Source organism: Cucumis melo, chromosome 7 (genome assembly GCF_025177605.1).
Source record: "Cucumis melo cultivar AY chromosome 7, USDA_Cmelo_AY_1.0, whole genome shotgun sequence".
Taxonomy (NCBI): Eukaryota; Viridiplantae; Streptophyta; class Magnoliopsida; order Cucurbitales; family Cucurbitaceae; genus Cucumis; species Cucumis melo.
Genome location: NC_066863.1, coordinates 14,714,282 through 14,737,830, shown reverse-complemented (window position 1 = coordinate 14,737,830; position 23,549 = coordinate 14,714,282). Strand labels below are relative to the sequence as shown.

The window sequence follows — 23,549 nt, the reverse complement described above, 5'->3', positions numbered from 1 at the left end:
AGGGAGGTCAAGAGGCTCCGTAATCGAGAAATTTTTCTGGTCAAGGTTCTTTAACGAAACCATAGAGTTGAAGAGGCCACAGGGGAGAGAGAAGAGGACATGAGAACCCAGTACCCTGAACTGTTCGAGGATTAGAACTTTCAAGGACGAAAGTTTTTCAAATGAGGGAAGATTGTAACGCCCCAAAAATTTAGGAATTTAATATTATTATCTTAAGTACGATTTTGAGATTTTGGATGTTATGTAAATGTTGAAGATTTTACCTCATGGAAATTTGATTTTATTGGAAAGTTTAAAATATCAAATTTTCTTAAGTTGGAATTTATGTTTGTATTGGCTAGGTATGTTTGGGGGCATTTTGGACTTAAGGACTTAACAATTGAATTATGAGAATAATGTTTTGACTTATGAAAAAAATATATAATATAGTTTGTTAAATTAAAGATGTTTGGTGAGATTTAGATGAGGACAGAGGAGGTTGGGTTGTTTTGGAAATACAATAAGGAAAAGGAAAAGGGAAATTAATATTGGGTTATCTTTTATATAAATGAGCCTTAGAACCCGTGCATAAGAGAAAAAAAAAAGAGAAGAGGGGGAAAGGAAACCCTAGCCGCCGCACGCCGAGCACCAGATCGTCGCCCAGCAACTCGCTTCGCAACCGCCACACGTCGAGCGCCAGACCGTCGCCCAGTCGCTCGCTCCGCAGCCGTCGCACGCCGAGTTTCAGCCGCCCGCCCGAGTTCTCCCACCAGTTGCCGCCACGAAATAGGCCGCGTCGCCAGTCGCTTGCTCAGCCACGCCGTCGCACGTCGAGCACTGGTCGTCGAAGCCTACGAAGCACAGCTGCGCCACGCCTCCGCAACCCGAGTCGCACACCCGTACCCGACCCAAACAGCTGCGTCTTACCACCGACCTGGTTTTCGACCCGTGTCCCTTCTCCGTGAGCCGATCGCTCCGCGCCAACGCTTGTCGAGCCGTCCTGCACGCGTGAGCCACCTGTCGAGCTCTCCTGTACGCGTGAGCCGCCTGCCAAGCCCTCCTGCGCGCGCGAGCCAAGCCAATTTCTGCTTTCTGGTCGAACCGATTCGCCTGTCTTTGAGCCGTCAACCTGCTCCGGTCCTTTGCACCTAGTTTGGTAAGTTAATTGGGTTTTGGAATACCTAGTTAAGCATTTAAAATTTGTTGGATCTCAAATAATTTAATTTTGGGCTTAAAATTAAATTATTTCTCTCAAGGAGCATCTAGGACCATTTGATATTGGAGCGTGGGACTTCTCTAGTTAGGAGCTCAAGTCGCAACTTCGACATAAGGTAAGTTACTTCATTAGAATGTCTGGAGTTTTTAATCGATTGGTGATCAAGTTGTGAGAAGTTTGTGTTCTAACCAGTAGGACGTCGCTGCTGGGAAAGCGTGACCTTGCGGTTAGGACTCGTTGAGCAAATCTTCAGGTAAAAGATTCTACTACTAGCTCTACGAGTAGAATTAAGAGATCGCATACATTCTTTGTTATGCACATTGATGACTAGACTGCATAACGACATGTGATTTGATGTTATGATATGACATGATGTTGTGGTATGATATGATATTATGTTTTGATATGAGGATGTGACATGATGACATGATGATGCTATGTTATGTGTATGCTATGGTTAGGGTGCATGTTAGCTTAGCCTATTAGAGTCGTACCTGCATGGTGTCCTTCGGGATCACCACCTATTTAGGATTGTGTAGTCCGACGGGACCGCCAGTCTAGCATGGATATAGATATAATTCGAGTGATTCGACAGGATCCTCACAGCCCGATTGTCTTAGTGTTTCCTTCGGGTACGCTACAGACCAGTTTGTCCTAGGTATTCCCTTCGATCACCGAAGACCAGATTTTGTTCCTACGGGAGCACATGTTGCACGTGTTCGGGAACGTGCCAGTTATTGGGTACCATTTTCAGGACTCTAATAAGAAGTTAACATGCACCTAGCGGGACTAGTAATGGGTCCCTTACTGAGTATTTTTTACTCACTCTTTCCATTTCATGTTTCAGGCAGGGGTAGATGTAAGGGCAAGGGCAAGCTGGCGAGCGACCAGAAGTGACCATTGCGAGCCATAGGGATCTCTTGCTTCCGCTTTATGTCCGAGTTTAGACCTTGAGTGTTTGCCTTTTTATTACTCTTTATTGTTATTTCATTTCTTTAAAATTAGATAGGGCCCGAGTTAGGATTTTAATATTTGTTTACATATAGCATATTACTTTTGATTAGGTTTTTTTAAATAGTAAATTTTTTTAGGTTTCGTTTCGTTTTATCCAGACTTTACAAACTCTATTTGTCTTTTGAAATTTTAACTGCTTCGACTTAGTATAAGGAGTTGGGTTGTTAGAACTAACTTAATGGTATTTGTTTATATTCGTGGATACAAAAATATATCTACAATGAGAAGAGTTCAGTTGTGAGACACAAAAATATATCTACAATGAGAAGAGTTCAGTTGTGAGTCTTCAGTGGAATGTATACACAATTAACGAATATTGATTAATGTGGTTAATGAATTTAGTCAATTAATCTCATATTGTTGTAGTTTCTAACATGTAAGGCTGTTAAGTCCCCTTCTCAACTCGTAAAAGGTAATGAGATTTATTTATATTGATTGTAATTTAAAATGTTCAAATTTACTTTAGAAATTAATATAATATATTGTGACACATTATAATATAAAATTTATATTTTAATTAATTTTTAATATATAAATTTAATTTTGAATATAAATCAAAATTAATCTATAATAGAATAAAATATTGGAATGGGTTCAAATATTAATTTAATGTAAATTAAATTCATATTAAAGTTATAGGTTACGAGATAAATTTATATTTGAATATAATTTATATTTGAATTAAATTAAATATAAGATATTTAATTTAGAAATTAATTAATTAGAGAATTAATTAATAGTTAAGTTTATTTTGATTTAAGTAAATCTAATTTAATTAAATTAAAACTATAGGTTATGCCAGAGATATTAATTTAAATATGATTTAAAAGAAATATTAATTAAATATAATTTAATTAATTATTAATTAATAGAGAAGGTGAGTGGTTTTTTTACGTCTCCACTTTTCTCTTACCAATGTTAAAAGAAAAGGGAGAGGAGCTGTGAATTCTTATGTGATTTTTATTTGATAATGCTCTCTGAAATAATTCCCTCCACCCTCCTTCCAAAACCATCTCGATCCAAAGAATAGCTCTCTCTAGAATAATTTCCTCCCAAATTGGCTAATCATCAACGTGGATAAGTCTTCTCTATAAATTTTCGTTTTACCAATGTACTGATTTATGTAATTCTTCCACTCTGCAAGGGACTTTCATCCTTTCAACGTGGAATAGAGAGAGAAAAGATAGTGAAGGAAGGTAGCTGAGAGGAGCTGTTTGATTCCATGACTAAGGCGATTTCAGGTGAGAGTGGAGGAGTTGGATGGGGGTGAGTAGTTGGTAGAACCTTAAGAGAGATTTTGGAAAAAAGGAATGGTCCTTCCTACACAGGAACAAATATATCCTAATACGCAATCAAACAAGAGTTTTTAAAATGGACAGTTTTCATAATTTTGAAGCAATTTTGCTCAATATACTACGTTTCTAATTCAACTTAATTTTTTAAATAAACTAAATTAACTTTCAACATTTCGCATTAATTTTGAATACACCCTTCTAGAATATATGAGCTTAATACATATATATATATATATAAAGATCAAAATATATTATTAAACTAACCTAAAAACCTACCTTCCAAAATCCAAATGGTTTCATACTTGGCTTGTTTTTAAAAGTGTGGAATGGATACATTTCTCTCATAGCTATAGACCATCGTCACCAAACCCTTCCAGAAAAATGCAAACTCAATATTATAAAAACATTTCTCTATAAGCGAATCAAGTATTTGCTTTTTTTCCATTAGAGACAAAACGTAATCATCATCTATATCATATATATATATATATATATATATATATGTGGGTGTATATATATATATATATATGTTTATCAGCACATCCAGCTATCTTTTATCTACCCAAACATAACTAACTACTTAAGTATGACAGAAAAATATATCAAACCGAACTGTTGTCAATCTGAACCAAAAACCTGCTCCTTTAACTCATCAATCCTGGCAGCCAATTCATCTCTACTTTCCTGAAACGTCGCAACAAAAGGAATTCTCTCAATTATCACATATTTGGAGAAAATCAGAAAAGTAGGTCTTCATCAAACCAAACCAAACCACTTCAAGCAATTACCTTGAATAACAAATAGCGAGCAGTGAACCACACACTGTAACCAAGCCCCACAACTTCCAACAACTTTGGTACCTATATTTACAAGAATCCATGGTTGTAAATTCACATCTCAAAAAACTAAAATTTATTTTTGCAATTCTATGCAAACTTTACCAATGGAATGGAATCAACAGCACCAACAATGGCGGAAACCAACCAAATTCCAAAGAAAGCACCAGCACCATATAAGGCAAGACTGTATGTATCAACAGACTCAAGCTGCAAGCACAAGTAATCATCAAAGCATTCACAGGGTGAAGCTATTGCAATCCCAAAATGAAAACATGTACAAGTACAACTTCTGTTATATGAAAATGGGGTTTTTCAAATTGACAAAGCTATGTAAATACAACTTATTATAGGGAATGTGATATCCCTTTTGAAATTATCTTTTCACATTCAATGCCATACTTGAAAGGGGGTTGGTAACACCAAAATTCCCAGTTCTAAATCCTAAAACCATGCTGAAAAAGTTCCCTATGATCAAAGACAGAATGGACAACAAGACATTTTGTGAAAAAACTTGTTCCTTAGAGGTAGGTGCCGCTTAAATCTATCAGAAAACATCAGCAGGTTTAACACAAAATGGATGCAAAGCAGAAAGAAACAACAAAACAATTTTTTTTCTTAGAATATAATAAAAGTACAAAAATTAAAAACCAAATAGAGAAGTTAGGTTGCTCGATTAACCGCTCAGGTCGACATAGTTGTCGACGTTTGATGTAGCATTGGTACATACTATCAAGTTTGATGATATCATCACTGCAAATAACTTTAACAATGTAATCCGAGGAAGAAAAATGATGAAAACAAATGGGAAGAAAAAAACAAAACCCAAATATTTTTATTTATTAAAGAAAAAAAGGAAAATGTCCCAGAAAAAGTTTAGATAGAAGATATTTCCAATTACTCGACAATTATGATTAAAAAAATGTCAAAGACACCAAGGATGGCATTGATCAATGCACAATCTGGCAAAATCAATAAACAAATAACCAACAGAAGAAAAAATCAAGTTAGCTTTGATGTAAATCAGTCTTTTCTTGAAAAAAAGATTATGTTATACTTTCGGATTTAACAAATTTAACTTGCAAAAAATCGCAAATCACATTACTTCATTGAAGGTTCTTACTTTAAGATCATTCAAAAATTCAAACGCCTGTTCTTGAGCACCCTCAAGTGGTTGTTCTTTAGGTTCTTCAGACGTCGCAATTTCGACCAGAGTTACCACAGGCACATCTTCAACCGGTTCTTGCTTAGGTACTTCCGTTGCCGCAATTCCGTCGGAAGGGATCTCCTCGGGAGGAGAATCTTCCAGAGTGAGTGAAGAAGCAGAAGGAGAATCTTCCAAGACTGTCACACTATCGCGTTGTTCAGTAAAGAATGGACTAGATTCATCAGAGGCTGCAGCTCTAGGCAATGAAACAGCAAAATGACGATGTCCTAGGAAATAATAATTAAGAACAAAGGAAATTGCCAATGAATTTATCGTCATACAAGAAGAAACGATAAAGAATAACGCCAAAAAGCAAAAAAAAATACCCATAAAGTGATCAGGAACATAAGAAACACAGAGAATCATACGTAATGAATGGAGAACATACGGGAGTGGAGGGAGGTAGTACAAGCAGAGGATATGGCGATTCTGAGAGGAAGAGCAGGCCTAGGGCGAAGGTGGGGCTTTCCGGTGAGAAGAGTAGAGAAAAGGGGTGGGGAAGCTGAGAGGTCGATGGCCATGGCGGGAGAGGGGAATAGGCGAAGCAGTGGTTGAAATTGAAAATGAAATGGCGAAGGCGATGAGGGTGAAATGAGTGTTTCTTATTACATTGGAGGGTAGGGTTGAGGGTGGAGGGTTGAGGGTGGAGGGTTGAGGGTGGAGGGTCGAGGGTCGAGGAAAAGATGATAAGCGTATATATAGCGTCGTCTCATTCTAGATTGCTCTCGTAGACTTGCCCTATTACTTGGTTGGTGCTTTGATTTAAAGCTAGATAGGATAATTTTGGACTTTGGAGAATTAACGTTTTCCAAATATATACTAACTTTTATTTATTCAATTTAATTTTAAGGTTTTTTGGAGATGAACTCGACCATACTCAACAAACAGAAAAGTACATAATTTGATAAGAGCTTGGGGTTTAACTCTCCACCCCAAATTATTGGACAGAAAAAATAGTGAACAAATCAAAACACATACCGAAGTGAATTTTGGGGGTTAGAATTAACAAAGAAAAAATCATACATAGAAGGACAGGGGGAGGAAAGGGTCTTGAAATGAGAAATCAACATGATTTATAATTTTATAGATGTGTCATGTGTTCTTTTCATATATGTGTTTAGATTTGTTCAAATAAGCTAACACAAATTTATTTATTATTATTCTTTGTTAATAGATATGACCTTTATTTTTTAAAAAAATAATTAAAACCTTGCTCTTTGTTTACAAAATACTCGCATCATTTCAAATGTTATGTATCTTTGATTTCAAGTGCTTTGAAGCTACTTTTGTAGTAAAAAAAATACCATGGAAATGTTAAATAAAAATTAGGAGCGACTATTCATTCAACATTCTAAATATTTGTATTAATGATCTCTTAAGTCTTCTTATGGTTTTCTTTTTTTTAGTTTAATGAAAGGCTATGTGATTAAGCTAAGTTGGTTGTTTAAGTGTTTTCCGCATTGTAAAGATCTTCTAAATTTAAGTTGAAATTGTGCCTTGGAGATTGGCTTGAGAAGTTCCACTTACTAGGCCTTCAATTTGTTATCTCCTAGAGAGGTACGGGTTGTTGGGTGTTAGGGGTGTAAATGGGTTGGGTTTTCTCAATCCAACCCTTATTTTTTGTTTAGTTGGGCTGGCAATCGAATAAGGGGAATTCGTAGAAATGGCAAATATAAGAATAGAAAATAGAAAAATAGCAAACTGTTATTTTTTTTTCATTTATGACAAAACTAACTGCATACAAATACAGTGTATTTCATGAGAACGAAAAATGAAATAAAATATCACATATCCGATTACAATGTATTTGTAAACGCACCCACTTATGATAATTATTAATTAAATCAAAAAATTATTATATTCTTTCAAATATCCCTAAACATATTCAATTGGTTTCAATATCCCCTAATTATTCCGATTTTTATCTTCAAATTAATGAAAAATAACTTCAAATATTTAATTTTTTAATGCAATAATTTTAGATTCAAACTATTATATATTTAAAACTATATAACACAGTAATTATTTATTATCATAAAAAATAAAAAATTAACGAAAAAGATATTCAAATCTTCATTTTTTAAATTTTGAAATTTGCATTCGAAAGTGAATACATCCTAAAATAATGGCAAAAATAATGCAATAATTAATTATTAACAAAAAAATTTAAAAAGTAACGAAAAATCATTTAAAAGATTCAAATTGTCAAATACAATTCAAATATTAATTATCTAAAGAAAAAATGCGGAATTAAGGGAAACGAAATTAGAAGATTCGCCGGAAGACCATATTGACAATCAACCAGAATGCTCATGGCCGTAGAAACATAAATTTGGACGAAGAACGTAGCAAATAAAATAGTATTCGTAAACACACCCACTTATAATAATTATTAACTAAATAAAAAGTTATTATATTCTTTCAGAAATCCCTAAACATATTCAATTGGTTTCAATATCCCCTAATTATTCCGATTTTTACCTTCAAATTAATGAAAAATAACTTCAAATATTTAATTTTTAATGCAATAATTATAGATTTAAACTATTATAGATTCAAAACTATATAACACAGTAATTATTTTTTATCATAAAAAAAATAAGTAATTAACGAAAAAGATATTCAAATCTTCATTTTTGAAATTTTGAAATTATACATTCGAAAGTGAATACGTCCTAAAATAATGGCAAAAATATTGCAATAATTAATTATTAACAAAAACATTAAAAAAAAGTAACGAAAAATCATTTAAAAGATTCAAATTTCAAAGCGCATGTAAATACCAATCATTCCCTAAAATTATGACAAATATAATGTAAATAGTTAAGTTTAGATTCAAATCTCAACACTCGCTAAAATCATGCCAAATACAATGCAAATATTAATTATGTAGGAAAAAAATGCGGAATTAAGGAAAATGAAATTAAAAGATTTGTCGGAAGACCATATTGACAATCAACCAGAACGCTCATGGCCGCAAGAATGGAGAACGTAGCAAAGGATATTGTTTTCAAAATTTTAACTGCAGAAATCCAACAGAAGATTGAAGAACGAACACAATGGTACAAACGATCAGAAGGTTGAAGATCGGTGGAAAGAGATTTGGGAACGATTTCGGTGAAAATCAATCGGTGGTGCAAAGTGATTAGTGGGGAGCGATTTTAAAAGTTCCGGTGAAAAGCAATCGGTGGTGCAAACCGATTATAAAAGGAAGGTCGCGTGTATCTGGAGTGACGACGGAAAGCGTTTAAAAAACGGAAGAGAAAGCGATTGTATTTTAAGAAGGAAAAGGGAAGGACAAATTAGGGTTCTCTTGGAGAAGTGGAGTGGTTGCATGCAGAAGATGTGATGTTTTATGGAAGATAGTTTCTTTTTTTTTTTTTTCTTTGGAAAAATTAGAAGATTGAAGGGAACGCATAGTATGTATTAATTATAGGGTATTTGTGGTTTTTCTTACTATTGTATTTAGGAATTTATATTATCAATTAGGTAGGGGTATTTAAGGCATAGTTCTCCCATTTATTATGTGGAAATTAATTGTTTTGCTATTTTGACAATTTAAAAATAAAATTGTCATTTATCCAAAGTAAACCTTATATTTTGCTATTCTTCTTGTAGCCCCTCCAAATAACTCAACTCAACCCTTAAAACATTGGTTGAATTGGTTTGGGTCATAGAAAAAACAAGTAAAAATATATAATATAACATTTGACCTAAATATAAATATAAATATAAATAAATAAGTAAGTAAATATATTAATCCAGTGTTGGGGCAATTATTGACCCATTTGTTTGTAGCTTATTCTCAATCTATATCGTGTATATATTCACTTTTGTTATATTTTTATGCAGAATATTATAGTAGACTCTGATATGAACCCAACATAATGAAAAGCACCTACAAAATAATCGGATCGAATAAAAACGGACAAAACGAACAATTTGAAGATGAAGAAAATTTAAGTAAATAAACCTTCACATGTTTCAACCTGCCACTCGCACACACCATCTCCAGATCACACGTTCGAAGCTCAATCACGCAATAATTTTTAGCATTGTCAACCTCCAAGTCACTAGATGGAAATTCGATTTTTTTTTTGGAAAAAATAATGTGTTTTTTACAACACGAAAATTCGAATCTTTTTTTAAATAATGTATCTTTTAAAATAACTTAGGAGATCTTTACAACGCGTAAAACACTTAAACGACCAACTTAGCTTAATCACATATCCTTCATTAAACTAAAAAAAAAAAACCATAAGAAGACTTAAGAGATTACATTAAAAAAAACAGACAATTTAAAAGTAATGTCAAAAATAGGGTAAAAGACAAATTATTTTCTTTAGACTCGTACACGACTTTGCTTGGAATTCTTTCATGCGTGGACCACACACTTTTTTCCTTTTAAAGATATTTAATATTTATATATTAAATATTCAAATCTCCAAATTTCAATTTTAAAAAATATCTTTCTTATTAAATATTTTTTCAAATTCCAATTTCCAATTTTCAAAAATACCTTTTCTTATTAAATATCATTTCAAATTTTAATCTCCAAATTTTTTAAATATATATATATAATGACAAAATATGTTATTAAATATTTAAATCTCTAAATTTCAATTTTCAAAAATATTTTTTTTTTATTAAATATATTTCTAAATTCCAATTTTTTAATTTTCAAAAATATCTTTCCAAACTTTTCAGCAAATTACCCAACTTCAGCAAACGTGGTACACGACTTCGTTCAAATTACTCGTTTTTTTAAATAATGTACTTTTTAGCTTATTTTTTAGATTATTTTAAAAGATACATTATTTAAAAAAAATACTGTAAATTAATTCCATTTGTTTTTCAAACTTCAGCGAAGGCGCTTTTTCCCGTCCTCCGCGTATCATTCGTCGCCACGTGTCGCTCCCGGGTGCGTCGAGCGTCCTCAAAAGTCTTGACTTCAAAACTTGGCAGCTGTAAATCATTTTTTTCTTAATGGCAATCTTGTAAATAATTGCCAACTATCCAAAAAAAACTCTCAAATTTCCGTCAAAAATACGCGCGCCCGACCTGGAGATGACGGTTTCGATTCTCAATGGCGGTTTTTTTTTTTTATTTTCTCTGTATATACCCTAGGTTTCTTTAGGGTCCATTTGGTAACGTTCCTATTCTCTCTTTCTTGTTTCTTGTTCGCTGTTTCTTATTTTTTTAGAATAAGAACAGTAATGTGTTTGATAACTGTTTCTATTTCTTGTTTCTTGAAAAAAAAACAGAAACAAAAAATGTGTTTGATAACTGTTTCTTGTTTATTGATTTTCTTCTAGATTTTTATTTTTATTTTTCACATCTACTTCAATTAAACATTAAACAAAAATATAGGTCTATCCATCAAACATAACAAATAAAATTATCAAAAGTTTATTCATTTAATACGAAGAAGTATCAATGCACGAATAAAAATAATAACATAAACATAAAATTTATCCTTCAAATGTTGCCAAATTTGATTGGCAATATCATCTCTTACTCAGGCAATTTCTCTTTTTAATCCATCAATTTCAACAATCTCATCGTTATTTCGTGACATCTAGAATTTAATATTAATTTTAAAGTAAGTAATTATGTCTTCAATACTCAAAATTGAAAGAAACAAAACAAAATTTAACCTTTAACTCTTAACCTATGATGCTTTAGAGAAAAACTCACAACGAAAACTCAAATATGCACAAAGAGGAAGATGAAAACTATGGATCCGACGAAGAGGAACAATCAGACAAAAACTAAGGATCGGACGAAGAGGAAGAGTTCGGGTTGTCGAGGAAGACGATGAGAGGAGAAGAGAAAGACAATGTGTAGAGAAAAACGATGAGTGAAAGAGGAGAGGATGATTATTTGGAGAAGACGATGGAGATAAAAGGAAAAGAAAACCAATAAAAATAATTGAAAAAAGAAAAATGAACCAATAAAAATAATTTAGATAAAGGAAAAGGAAACCAATAAAAATAATTGAGAAACATCAAATTAAACCAATAAAAATAATTGAGAAAAAGAAAAAGAAAGAAATAAAAATAATTGAGAAAAATGAAAAGGAAACCAATAAAAATAATTTAGAAAAAGAAAAAGAAAAGAAATAAAATAATTGAGAAAAATGAAAAGGAAACCAATAAAAATAATTGAGAAAAAAAAAACCAATAAAAATAATTGAGAAAAATGGAAGGAAAAAAATAAAAATAATTGAGAAAAAGGAAAACGAAACAAATAGAAATAAATTGAGAAAAAAGGAAACCAATAGAAGCAATTGAGAAACGCAACAGAAGAAACTACTTTTTTTTGTTCCCAATAATTCCTTATAAAATGAGAAACGTTTCTACTTTTTTTTAGAACGAGAAACAAGGAACGTTATCAAACACCTCTGTTTCTTAAAAAATGGAAACGGAAACAAGAAACAGGGAACAAGAACATTACCAAACGGGCCATTAACTTCCGACCGATTCACAAAATTCCAAATTTCATCAAAAACTCTCTCCAATTTTCACTTCTTCCAAGATTTTCCTCTCTGTACTACTACTTTTACTCTCAAATAATTCAGCAATCTTCTTAGAATTAATGGAGGGTTAATCATCTAAAAGGTAAGAAGATAATGGGTGTTCGATTTTTTTGAAAATTTTTCTTCTATTTTTCTTCAATTTAACATGTTGATTCTTTAATTTTTCTTGTATTAAAAACAAATTCATGTGTTCTTTGTAAAATGATTCTTTGATTGTTCAATTTGTATGCCAGATACATTTTCTTTAAAAAATTAAAGTGCAACGTTAAGTTAAAATTTCATATTGTTTCTTTACTTTAATTAACATGTTAATTCTTGAAGATTGATTCACTTAAACTTAGATAAATCACCATTGTTCTTGGCATAATGTGAATTCAATTAGATCAATTTATTTGTGTACACAATAAATTGAATTAAATCCATGATACATTTTTCTCTAAAATTTCCTTAAAAGACCAAAAATTGGGCATGAATTGTTGCAAGAATTAACAATAAATGTTTGTGTGTGATTATCTATATTCTTGAATATAATCTAGTTTAAAGCAAGCTTACTTGATTTAATTTTTGGATTAAAATCTTGATTCTCACATATCTTTGATCAATGATATGTATGGACATAGTAATTTTAGTATGCATATGCTTGATTTTTCCTTTTTTTAGAGGATTAAATCTTAACCAAGGTTCTTACCAGAATCAAGCAAGAACCTTGGCCAAGAATCTCATTTTTAAAGAAAAAGTCATTCATGTTTCTTTTAATTCAATGATAATAATTGACAATGCCCAGTGTCCACCGCCTCGCCTTTTTCATAGGATTTAATTTCTACTTTTTTTTTTTGGGGATTAAATTTGCATCTCAAATTTCTTTAATTCTTGGTTACAAATTCTCTTTCCCTACATACTCTTTTATGCTTTCATTTTTCTACTAACCACTTTTCTTTCAAGCTTTGATTTTAAAAAAATTTTAACGACCATTCCCTTGGGTTCGACTACCTAACTTATCACTGAGCTACAGTAAAAAGTAAGGGTAAATCTAAAAATACTTTTTGTCAAGGTAAAACATAGTTTGCAACCTACCCTTTAGCAAATTTTCATTTCATTTTCTAATATCATATTATTGCATGTTTTTGACGACCTTACAAATACATTTTGCTACACATATTCCTTGCACCTGTCAAAAAATGGTGTCATTGCCGGTGAATGGCATGGCTTAAAATCATCTTGTATTAATCTTGCATATTCTTGTATGTTTTAATTGCTGGTAGATTTTAGAAAGCATATCCGTTTAATACTAGTAGTATAACTAAGTTTCTTGTAAAAAATCATAAAAAGTTTGCATGAGTTTTTGTTTTCTTGCTTTTCTAGTTGTGAGAGAAATTTGAGAGAATTCACTATTTTTTTTTTGGAATGCAGAGAGATCGTCTAATTAAAAAACAGAGAGAGCTTTATATAATTTTTTTTTCTTTTTAAGAAAAAAATCTTAACTATTGATATGGAGGGGGAGTGTAACGACCCAACTTTCCGGACTAAGCTGAGGTCACTACCAAATACCAAAACTCGACCATTCAGCATAAAATTTAAAACGGACCAGTTACGATTCATTAAAAGCATTAGAAACATTACAAAAAGACAGTTTCGGGCCCTATTTTAAATCAATCATAAAAGTCTCAAATAAAAACTCAAGTTATCAGTTCAAAACCACAAGTCAAATATTCTGACAAAATACATAGCGGAAGCGATAAGAAACCAGACGCGTCCATATGGCCTTCACGCGTCCTTCCTGCCTCTCGTCGGTCTGCCCCTCGCTGTGCCCTTACCTGAAAAGTTAAAGAAGAGAAAAGGGTGAGTATAAACATACCCAGTAAGGGACCCACTACTGGGCCCGTTAGGGGACAACAGTTAACTTCCTATTCGGGGATACCCTACATAACAGTCTAGTGGTTTCGTAGAACGCACATATCAGTCTAGTGCTCCCGAAGGATGCACATATCAGTCTAGTGCTCCCGAAGGATGCACATATCAGTCTAGTGCCCCCGAAGGATGCACATATCAGTCTAGTGCACCCGAAGGATGCACGCATCAGTCTAGTGCTCCCGAAGGATGCACGCATCAGTCTAGTGCTCCCGAAGGATGCACGCATCAGTCTAGTGCTCCCGAAGGATGCACCCATCAGTCTAGTGCTCCCGAAGGATGCACATATCAGTAAGGCATACTACCCCATAGATGAAGCTAACCGTTACCCCTCAGTCCACACTAAACCGTCTACAACAGTCACACCCCAACGGCATTCATATTACAATTCCGCCATAGGCTTGTCAGTCAGATAGTGAAGGTTTAACTAACTACACCTTCAGTTGCTATACGCATCACCAGTTCGCACACCATTAGGGAAAACCCTAGACCCAATCAACTAACCAACCAAAACCGGACTCACTGTCCTTCCCCGTCCAAACTCCATGATCAACATCCAGACCAATGATTACTACATACTGAACCGTAACTTCAATGTCCATCAACATAAAATCCCAATCTACAATTAGCAGTCACTGTACCTTTACATCAGACAAAATATAATAACAGTGCTTAACAGTCAACACACATACAGTTATTCAGTACAGTCACTAACGTGTAATCCCCTGTGGATTACTACGCTTTCAGCCTCGATCCGAGGTCCAGTAGTAGGAAAACCCTTACCTGATACTCGGTTATGCCCCTCGATCGAATCCACGCTCAACGGATCAACCTAAACGAAAACACAAAGGTTTTAGTTGATGACTCTAGTAGAAGTCGCTTTAAAAGGTCCGAAACGACACCCGTTGACTTACCCAAGGAAAGGAAAGCTATCTCCAAACAAGCCTGCCGCAGAACCCGAGGGCTTAAACGTCAATTCCTTACTACCTTTAAGGGGTGAAAGATAGGATCAAAACTTATTCCAATAATCAACTCGAATCGGATATGGCAACATTAGGGAATTCATCAAAACAAATCCTTACCGAAGACTCACCGTGAACCGAAGTGGAGGAAGGAAGGCTTAGGTGGCTCGGCTTGGCCTCGGCTCACGGCTCGGCTTGGCCTCGGCTCACAGCTCGGCTCAACTCGGCTCGACTCGGCTTGGCCTCGGTTCAGCTCGGCTCGGCTCGGCTCGGCTTAACTCGGCTTGGTTCTCGGCTCGGCTCGGCTTGGTTCTCGGCTCGGCTCGGCTCGGCTCGGCTTGGTTCTCGGCTCGGCTTGGTTCTCGGCTCGGCTCGGCTTGGTTCTCGGCTCGGCTCGGCTCTCGGCTAGGCTCGCGGCTCGGCTCGTGGCGCGGCTCGTGGCGCAGCTCAGCTCTGTCTCCGGTTCGGGTCGGCTGGGATTCGCGATTCGGGTCGGGTCCGATTGAAACCGGAGCAACCACGCGCGACGGATTTCGGCGTTCGACGACCGGGATGATTCGCAGCTTGTCCGACGACTGGCCCTACTTCCACGCGGCGGAGGGCGACGGCGAATACGGTCTGACGGAGGATGCACGGCGGCGTTTGGGTGTTTGAACCCGAGAGGAGGCCCGAAATGGTAGGAAGCCGCGGCGGTGAGATTCCGACGACGGAGACGAAGGCAGACGACTACCACACGGACGGAGACGGAGGAGAAAGAGATATGGTGGCGGAAACGGTCTGGCGGAGAAGAGAATGAAGAGGAAGAGATGGCGGCGGCGCGGTGGAGAAGAAAGCGGAAACGAAAAGGGGGGGGTCTGTGTCGCGCGCGCCCTCTTAGGGTTTTTTTTAAAAAAAAATTTTATTATATATACATATATATATATATATATATATATATATATATATACTTTTAATACTTATATAATAATAATAATAATATAAGGTAAAAATAATAATATATAATAATATTAATATTAAATAAAAATAAATTAATATTAGGTAATAATAATGTTATTGTTTTAAAATAATAATATTACTATAATATTAAATAATAATAATTATTATAATATTAATATTATAATAAATAAAATAAATATTAATAATAATAATATAATTAATATTATATTATTATTATATCAACTTACACCAACATTTTAGATTTCCGAAAAAAAATTTACATAAAACGAGAAAATTTTTACCTCGAATTTTCGGGGCGTTACATTCTTCCCTCCTTAGGGAACTTTCGTCCTCGAAAGTTTTATTCCTCGAACAGTTCGGGATAACGGGACCTCATGTCATCTTCACGCTCCCACGTAGCCTCTTCTACCCGGTGATTCCGCCATAAGACTTTAACCAGAGGGATTTCTTTATTCCTCAACGTTTTCACCTCTCTAGCAAGCACCTCAACAGGTTGTTCAGTATAGCTCAAGTTTTCATCAATCTCCAGTGGCTCGTGATCCACTACATGGGATGGATCTGACACGTACTTCCTCAACATAGAGACATGAAACACATCGTGAACTGTCGAGAGTGATGGTGGCAACGCCAAGCGATAAGCTACAGGGCCAATCCGCTCCAGAATCTCAAACGGCCCAACAAAACGGGGACTCAGCTTTCCCCTCCTTTCAAATCGTAAAACACCTCTCATAGGTGCTACTTTTAAGAACACCTTGTCCCCTACCTCAAATTCAAGATCCTTCCGCCTCACATCTGCATAACTCTTCTGTCTACTTTGAGCGGTATGCATACGTGATCTAATCTTCTGTATCGCTTCGTTGGTAGACTGAACTAACTCAGGGCCCATCAATCTCTGCTCACCCACCTCACCCCAGCAAACCGGGGATCTACAACATTTGCCGTACAAGGCCTCAAATGGTGCCATGCCAATAGTAGCCTGATAACTGTTATTATAAGCGAATTCCATCAAATGTAAGTGGGAGTCCCAGCTACCTGGAAATTCCAATGCACACGCTCGCAACATATCCTCTAAAACTTGGTTCAGACGCTCAGTCTGACCGTCAGTCTGTGGATGGAAAGCTGTACTAAAGTCTAACCTCGTGCCCATAGCAGTCTGCAAACCCTTCCAGAATTTGGAAGTGAAACGGGCATCTCTATCAGAAACGATCGACACTGGCACTCCATGCAATCTCACTATCTCAGACATGTACAACTGTGCCCACTTACTAGCAGTATAGGTGGATTTACCCGGAACGAAGTGCGCTGATTTAGTAAGTCTGTCCACCACAACCCAAATCACTGTAAAACCCCTCAGAGTTCTCGGCAGCCCTGTAATGAAATCCATGGACACGTTTTCCCACTTCCATTCCGGTATGCTCAAGGGTTGTAATAAACCCGCTGGCTTCTGCCTTGGTGCCTTAACCTGCTGACACACCAAGCATCTACTAACAAATTCTGCTACTTCCCTCTTCATGTTACGCCACCAATAAACCCGCTTCAGGTCCTGATACATCTTCGTACTACCTGGGTGCATGGAAAATGGGGAACTGTGAGCCTCAGATAATAATTCTGTCTTAACCGCACTATCTGACGGCACACAGAGGCGTCTCTCGAACAAAAGTCCACCATCAGAGGATAATGAGAACTCAACCGCTTGCCCTGCCTCTGCTAGGCCACGTTTCTCAACCAGATAAGGATCGTTACTCTGAGCATCAATGATCCTTTGCCTCAAAGTCGGCTGTACCGTCAACTGGGCTAACTGCATAGTGACTGCCCCCACTGACACTGCAATCTCAGCCCGCTCGAGATCCCGATGCAATGGGGCCTGTCGGGTAATAAGTGCTGCCGAATGTGATACCTTTCTACTAAGAGCATCAGCTACCACATTTGCCTTGGCCGGATGATACAGTATCTCACAATCGTAATCCTTCACTAACTCAAGCCACCTTCGCTGTCTCATATTCAATTCTTTCTGAGTAAAGAAGTATTTCAAGCTCTTATGATCCGTGAATATCTGTATCTTTTCACCATATAAATAATGCCTCCATATTTTCAAAGCAAAAACCACTGCTGCCAACTCTAAATCATGTGTAGGGTAGTTCTGCTCATGACTCTTCAACTGACGAGACGCATAAGCGACCACCTTACCCTGCTGCATCAAAACACAACCCAAACCCTTCTTGGAAGCATCACTATAAATCACAAAACTGCCAGAACCATCAGGTACAGTAAGAACCGGTGCGGTAACTAGCTTCTGTTTAAGGTTCTGGAAACTGTCCTCACATGCCTTGCTCCAAACAAAAGGAGCTCCCTTCCTGGTCAACTGAGTGAGAGGAGTAGCTATACGAGAAAAGTTCTCCACAAACCGTCGATAATAGCCCGCTAAACCCAGAAAGCTACGAACCTCACTGACAGTGGAAGGTCGGGTCCAACCGGTGACTGCCTCTATCTTAGCTGGATCCACAGAGACCCCAGCCTTAGAAACCACGTGGCCCAGAAAGGACACCTGCTTCAGCCAAAACTCGCACTTCGAGAACTTTGCGTACAACTTATTATCCCGAAGTGTTTGCAAAACCATACGTAAATGCTCCTCGTGTTCGGCCTCCGTCTTGGAGTATATCAAGATATCGTCGATAAACACAATCACAAAAGTATCTAGGAACTCCCTAAACACTCTGTTCATCAAGTCCATAAACACTGCCGGAGCATTCGTCAAACCAAAAGACATCACAATAAACTCGTAGTGTCCATACCTGGAACGAAATGCTGTCTTCGGTACATCCTCATCCTTAATCCTCAGCTGATGGTATCCCGACCGAAGATCAATCTTAGAGAACACTGTGGCTCCCTGTAACTGGTCGAATAGATCGTCAATCCTGGGCAAGGGATATCTGTTCTTTACGGTTACCTTGTTCAACTCCCTATAGTCAATGCATAGACGCATCGATCCATCCTTCTTCTTAACAAATAAAACTGGCGCACCCCAAGGTGACACGCTCGGTCGAATGAATCCCTTATCAAGCAATTCCTGTAACTGTACCTTCAGTTCTTTCAGTTCTGCGGGGGCCATTCTGTAAGGGGCTCTGGATATAGGAACCGTGCCCGGCTCCAACTCTATGGCAAACTCAACCTCTCTGTGCGGAGGTAACCCCGGAAGTTCTTCAGGAAAGACATCCGGATAGTCCCTCACCACCGGTTCCGACGACAGGGATACATCGACCTCTCTAGTATCCACCACGCTCGCTAAGATACCCCAAGTACCCTGACTGAGCAGTTTACTGGCCCTGATGGCTGAGATTACCTGAGGCAACGACTTTGACCCTCCTCCCTTAAATTTAAAACTGGCCATTGAGGGAGGGTTAAACGTTACCTCCTTACGTGAACAATCTATGCTGGCGTGGTTAGCGGCCAACCAATCCATACCCAGGATTACATCAAAGTCCAGCATATCCAGGACTATCAGTGTTACTTCAATCACATGGCCTGCTATCTCAATCTGGCATGCTTTCACCTTTTCCTTCGACAACATACATTCCCCGGAAGGAGTAGATACTGATAGAACATGGTGTAAGGGCTCTACCTCTAAGCGGGCATGCAACACAAATGTGGAAGAGATAAAAGAATGTGACGAACCCGAATCAAACAAAACTAAGGCGTAATGCCCCAACACTGGGAGCGTACCTGTCACTACCGTGCCTGCCTTCTCAGCTTCAGTCTTGTTGGTAGCAAAGACTCTACCCTGATGTGGAGCACCTGCTCCCTGATTCTGCGCGTTCCCCGTGAGTCTCAACGGGCATCTATCAGTTGTATGACCCTTTTGCCTGCACTTAAAGCAAGTCCTGGTCCCGAATAAGCAACGGCCCAGATGGTGCTTCCCACAAGTGGTACACAACGGCTTCCCTCTGGCAGCCTCCCCTGCCTCAAAAGGTTTCTGCTGGAAGCGGCGAAACTCACCACCTGATCTGAAATTCCGCTGTGACACTGGAACAGGCTGCTGCTCAGCCTTCCTCTTCTGTCCCGATGTTGAACCTCTACCAGCGGTCTTAAACGAGTTAGCCCTCTCCTGTAAACTGAGGTCCACTGCCAGGCGCAGTGCATCGGCATGAGTAGCGGGTCGGAAAGCTCGGACCAAATCCTGAATGTCCAGTCGGAGGCCTCAAACAAACTTATCAGCTCTGGCCGCCTCGGTCGCTATCATCTCGGGAGCGAAGCGGGATAACATGTCAAACTCCGCATCATACTGCTCCACAGTCATGTCACCCTGCTCTAAGTTCAGGAACTCCTGTCGCTTGGTGTCTCTCAAACTAGCAGAGAAGAATTTCGCATAGAAACTCTCCTTAAACTGCTGCCACGTGATCTGACTCACATCACCACCTAGCATTCTCTCCGTAGTCTCCCACCATGCAGTACCTCTGTCAGTCAACATAAAAACAGCACACTGAACTTTCTGATCCTCAAAGCATTTCATGTAACGGAATATGGTCTCCAAGGACGATAACCACATCTGAGCCCTGGTGAGGTCCTCCAAAGACCCATCGAACGTCGTGGGATTGTACTTCCTGAAATCCCTCAGGTGCTTAGCCTCTGCTGACAACTGATCCGGCACAAACTGGGGCGCAACTGGTACTGGAGCCGGAGCTGGAGCAGGAGCTGGTGCTGGAGCTGGCGCCGGAGTTGGCGAGGCAGGCTTCTGCTGCTCCCGCATCTGCATAATCAAATCTCTAAACCTCTTCTCCATGGCGGCTAGGTCCGCATGAGTAACTGGCGCAGCCGGGTCAGGGGCTTGGGCTACAGGCTGCACCTCAGGTTGAACGCGTCCTGCTCCCCTTCCTCGGCCTCCTCGGCCACCCCTACGTGCACCTCTCCTTGGCGGCATTTCCCTAACAACCACCAACGATCCCTTTAGTCATAAATGGTAATTGAATTTGCAGTTTAACTTAGGTAAGGTAATGCATGTAGAGTTATACATATACTTTCATGGGAGCGTACCTGACGAGTGGCAAGGATCGTTTCAGCCATAAGGACACAAAACAAAGACTCACATTATAAGCCAGTCTACAGAACCTAAAACTTAGGCTCTGATACCAACTGTAACGACCCAACTTTCCGGACTAAGCTGAGGTCACTACCGAATACCAAAACTCGACCATTCAGCATAAAATTTAAAACGGACCAGTTACGATTCATTAAAAGCATTAGAAACATTACAAAAAGACAGTTTCGAGCCCTATTTTAAATCAATCATAAAAGTCTCAAATAAAAACTCAAGTTATCAGTTCAAAACCACAAGTCAAATATTCTGACAAAATACATAGCGGAAGCGATAAGAAACCAGACGCGTCCATATGGCCTTCACGCGTCCTTCCTGCCTCTCGTCGGTCTGCCCCTCGCTGTGCCCTTACCTGAAAAGTTAAAGAAGAGAAAAGGGTGAGTATAAACATACCCAGTAAGGGACCCACTACTGGGCCCGTTAGGGGACAACAGTTAACTTCCTATTCGGGGATACCCTACATAACAGTCTAGTGGTTTCGTAGAACGCACATATCAGTCTAGTGCTCCCGAAGGATGCACATATCAGTCTAGTGCTCCCGAAGGATGCACATATCAGTCTAGTGCCCCCGAAGGATGCACATATCAGTCTAGTGCTCCCGAAGGATGCACGCATCAGTCTAGTGCTCCCGAAGGATGCATGCATCAGTAAGGCATACTACCCCATAGATGAAGCTAACCGTTACCCCTCAGTCCACACTAAACCGTCTACAACAGTCACACCCCAACGGCATTCCTATTACAATTCCACCATAGGCTTGTCAGTCAGATAGTGAAGGTTTAACTAACTACACCTTCAGTTGCTATACGCATCACCAGTTCGCACACCATTAGGGAAAACCCTAGACCCAATCAACTAACCAACCAAAACCGGACTCACTGTCCTTCCCCGTCCAAACTCCATGATCAACATCCAGACCAATGATTACTACATACTGAACCGTAACTTCAAGGTCCATCAACATAAAATCCCAATCTACAATTAGCAGTCACTGTACCTTTACATCAGACAAAATATAATAACAGTGCTTAACAGTCAACACACATACAATTATTCAGTACAGTCACTAACGTGTAATCCCCTGTGGATTACTACGCTTTCAGCCTCGATCCGAGGTCCAGTAGTAGGAAAACCCTTACCTGATACTCGGTTATGCCCCTCGATCGAATCCACGCTCAACGGATCAACCTAAACGAAAACACAAAGGTTTTAGTTGATGACTCTAGTAGAAGTCGCTTTAAAAGGTCCGAAACGACACCCGTTGACTTACCCAAGGAAAGGAAAGCTATCTCCAAACAAGCCTGCCGCAGAACCCGAGGGCTTAAACGTCAATTCCTTACTACCTTTAAGGGGTGAAAGATAGGATCAAAACTTATTCCAATAACCAACTCGAATCGGATATGGCAACATTAGGGAATTCATCAAAACAAATCCTTACCGAAGACTCACCGTGAACCGAAGTGGAGGAAGGAAGGCTTAGGTGGCTCGGCTTGGCCTCGGCTCACAGCTCGGCTCACTCTCGGCTCGGCTCGGCTCACTCTCGGCTCGGCTCGGCTTGGCCTCGGCTCACAGCTCGGCTCAACTCGGCTCGACTCGGCTTGGCCTCGGCTCAGCTCGGCTCGGCTCGGCTCGGCTTGGTTCTCGGCTCGGCTTGGTTCTCGGCTCGGCTCGGCTTGGTTCTCGGCTCGGCTCGGCTCTCGGCTAGGCTCGCGGCTCGGCTCGTGGCGCAGCTCAGCTCTGTCTCCGGTTCGGGTCGGCTGGGATTCGCGATTCGGGTCGGGTCCGATTGAAACCGGAGCAACCACGCGCGACGGATTTCGGCGTTCGACGACCGGGATGATTCGCAGCTTGTCCGACGACTGGCCCTACTTCCACGCGGCGGAGGGCGACGACGAATACGGTCTGACGGAGGATGCACGGCGGCGTTTGGGTGTTTGAACCCGAGAGGAGGCCCGAAATGGTAGGAAGCCGCGGCGGTGAGATTCCGACGACGGAGACGAAGGCAGACGACTACCACACGGACGGAGACGGAGGAGAAAGAGATATGGTGGCGGAAACGGTCTGGCGGAGAAGAGAATGAAGAGGAAGAGATGGCGGCGGCGCGGTGGAGAAGAAAGCGGAAACGAAAAGGGGGGGGGTCTGTGTCGCGCGCGCCCTCTTAGGGTTTTTAAAAAAAAAAAAATTTTATACATATATATATATATATATATATATATATATATACTTTTAATACTTATATAATAATAATAATAATATAAGGTAAAAATAATAATATATAATAATATTAATATTAAATAAAAATAAATTAATATTAGGTAATAATAATGTTATTGTTTTAAAATAATAATATTACTATAATATTAAATAATAATAATTATTATAATATTAATATTATAATAAATAAAATAAATATTAATAATAATAATATAATTAATATTATATTATTATTATATCAACTTACACCAACATTTTAGATTTCCGAAAAAAAATTACATAAAACGAGAAAATTTTTACCTCGAATTTTCGGGGCGTTACAGGGAGTTACTCT

At 38.3% G+C, this 23,549-nt stretch overlaps 1 protein-coding gene and 1 non-coding gene across 3 annotated transcripts; both read right to left on the bottom strand.

Moving 5' to 3' along the window:
* Positions 1-3,875: 3,875 nt before the first annotated feature.
* Positions 3,876-6,313, bottom strand: LOC103495742 (protein CURVATURE THYLAKOID 1D, chloroplastic). 2 transcript variants are annotated; one of them, XM_008457388.3, is made up of 5 exons: positions 5,936-6,313; positions 5,464-5,774; positions 4,446-4,550; positions 4,293-4,364; positions 3,876-4,188 (listed from the first exon to the last, which is right to left on the bottom strand). In XM_008457388.3, exons 1-5 carry the CDS (start codon positions 6,066-6,068, stop codon positions 4,123-4,125), a joined length of 687 nt encoding a protein of 228 aa, XP_008455610.1. In that variant the 5' UTR covers positions 6,069-6,313; the 3' UTR covers positions 3,876-4,122. The 2 variants fall into 2 exon arrangements, with proteins under 2 accessions (XP_008455610.1, XP_008455611.1); XM_008457389.3 differs by having other exon boundaries at positions 5,874-6,234.
* Positions 5,009-5,099, bottom strand: LOC127150422 (small nucleolar RNA snoR128). Its single transcript, XR_007822728.1, has one exon. It is a non-coding gene; the product is annotated as a small nucleolar RNA snoR128 (small nucleolar RNA).
* Positions 6,314-23,549: the final 17,236 nt, after the last annotated feature.

What these genes read in the sequence shown, in the direction of transcription:
- LOC103495742 (XM_008457388.3), bottom strand. Translation starts at nt 6,068, where the DNA reads ATGGCCATCGACCTCTCAGCTTCCCCACCCCTTTTCTCTACTCTTCTC. An exon ending in AATTTTTGAATGATCTTAAA is followed by an intron (nt 4,551 to 5,463) that starts GTAAGAACCTTC and finishes TTGTGCTTGCAG; the next exon opens with CTTGAGTCTGTTGATACATA. An exon ending in CTGTTGATTCCATTCCATTG is followed by an intron (nt 4,365 to 4,445) that starts GTAAAGTTTGCA and finishes TTGTAAATATAG; the next exon opens with GTACCAAAGTTGTTGGAAGT.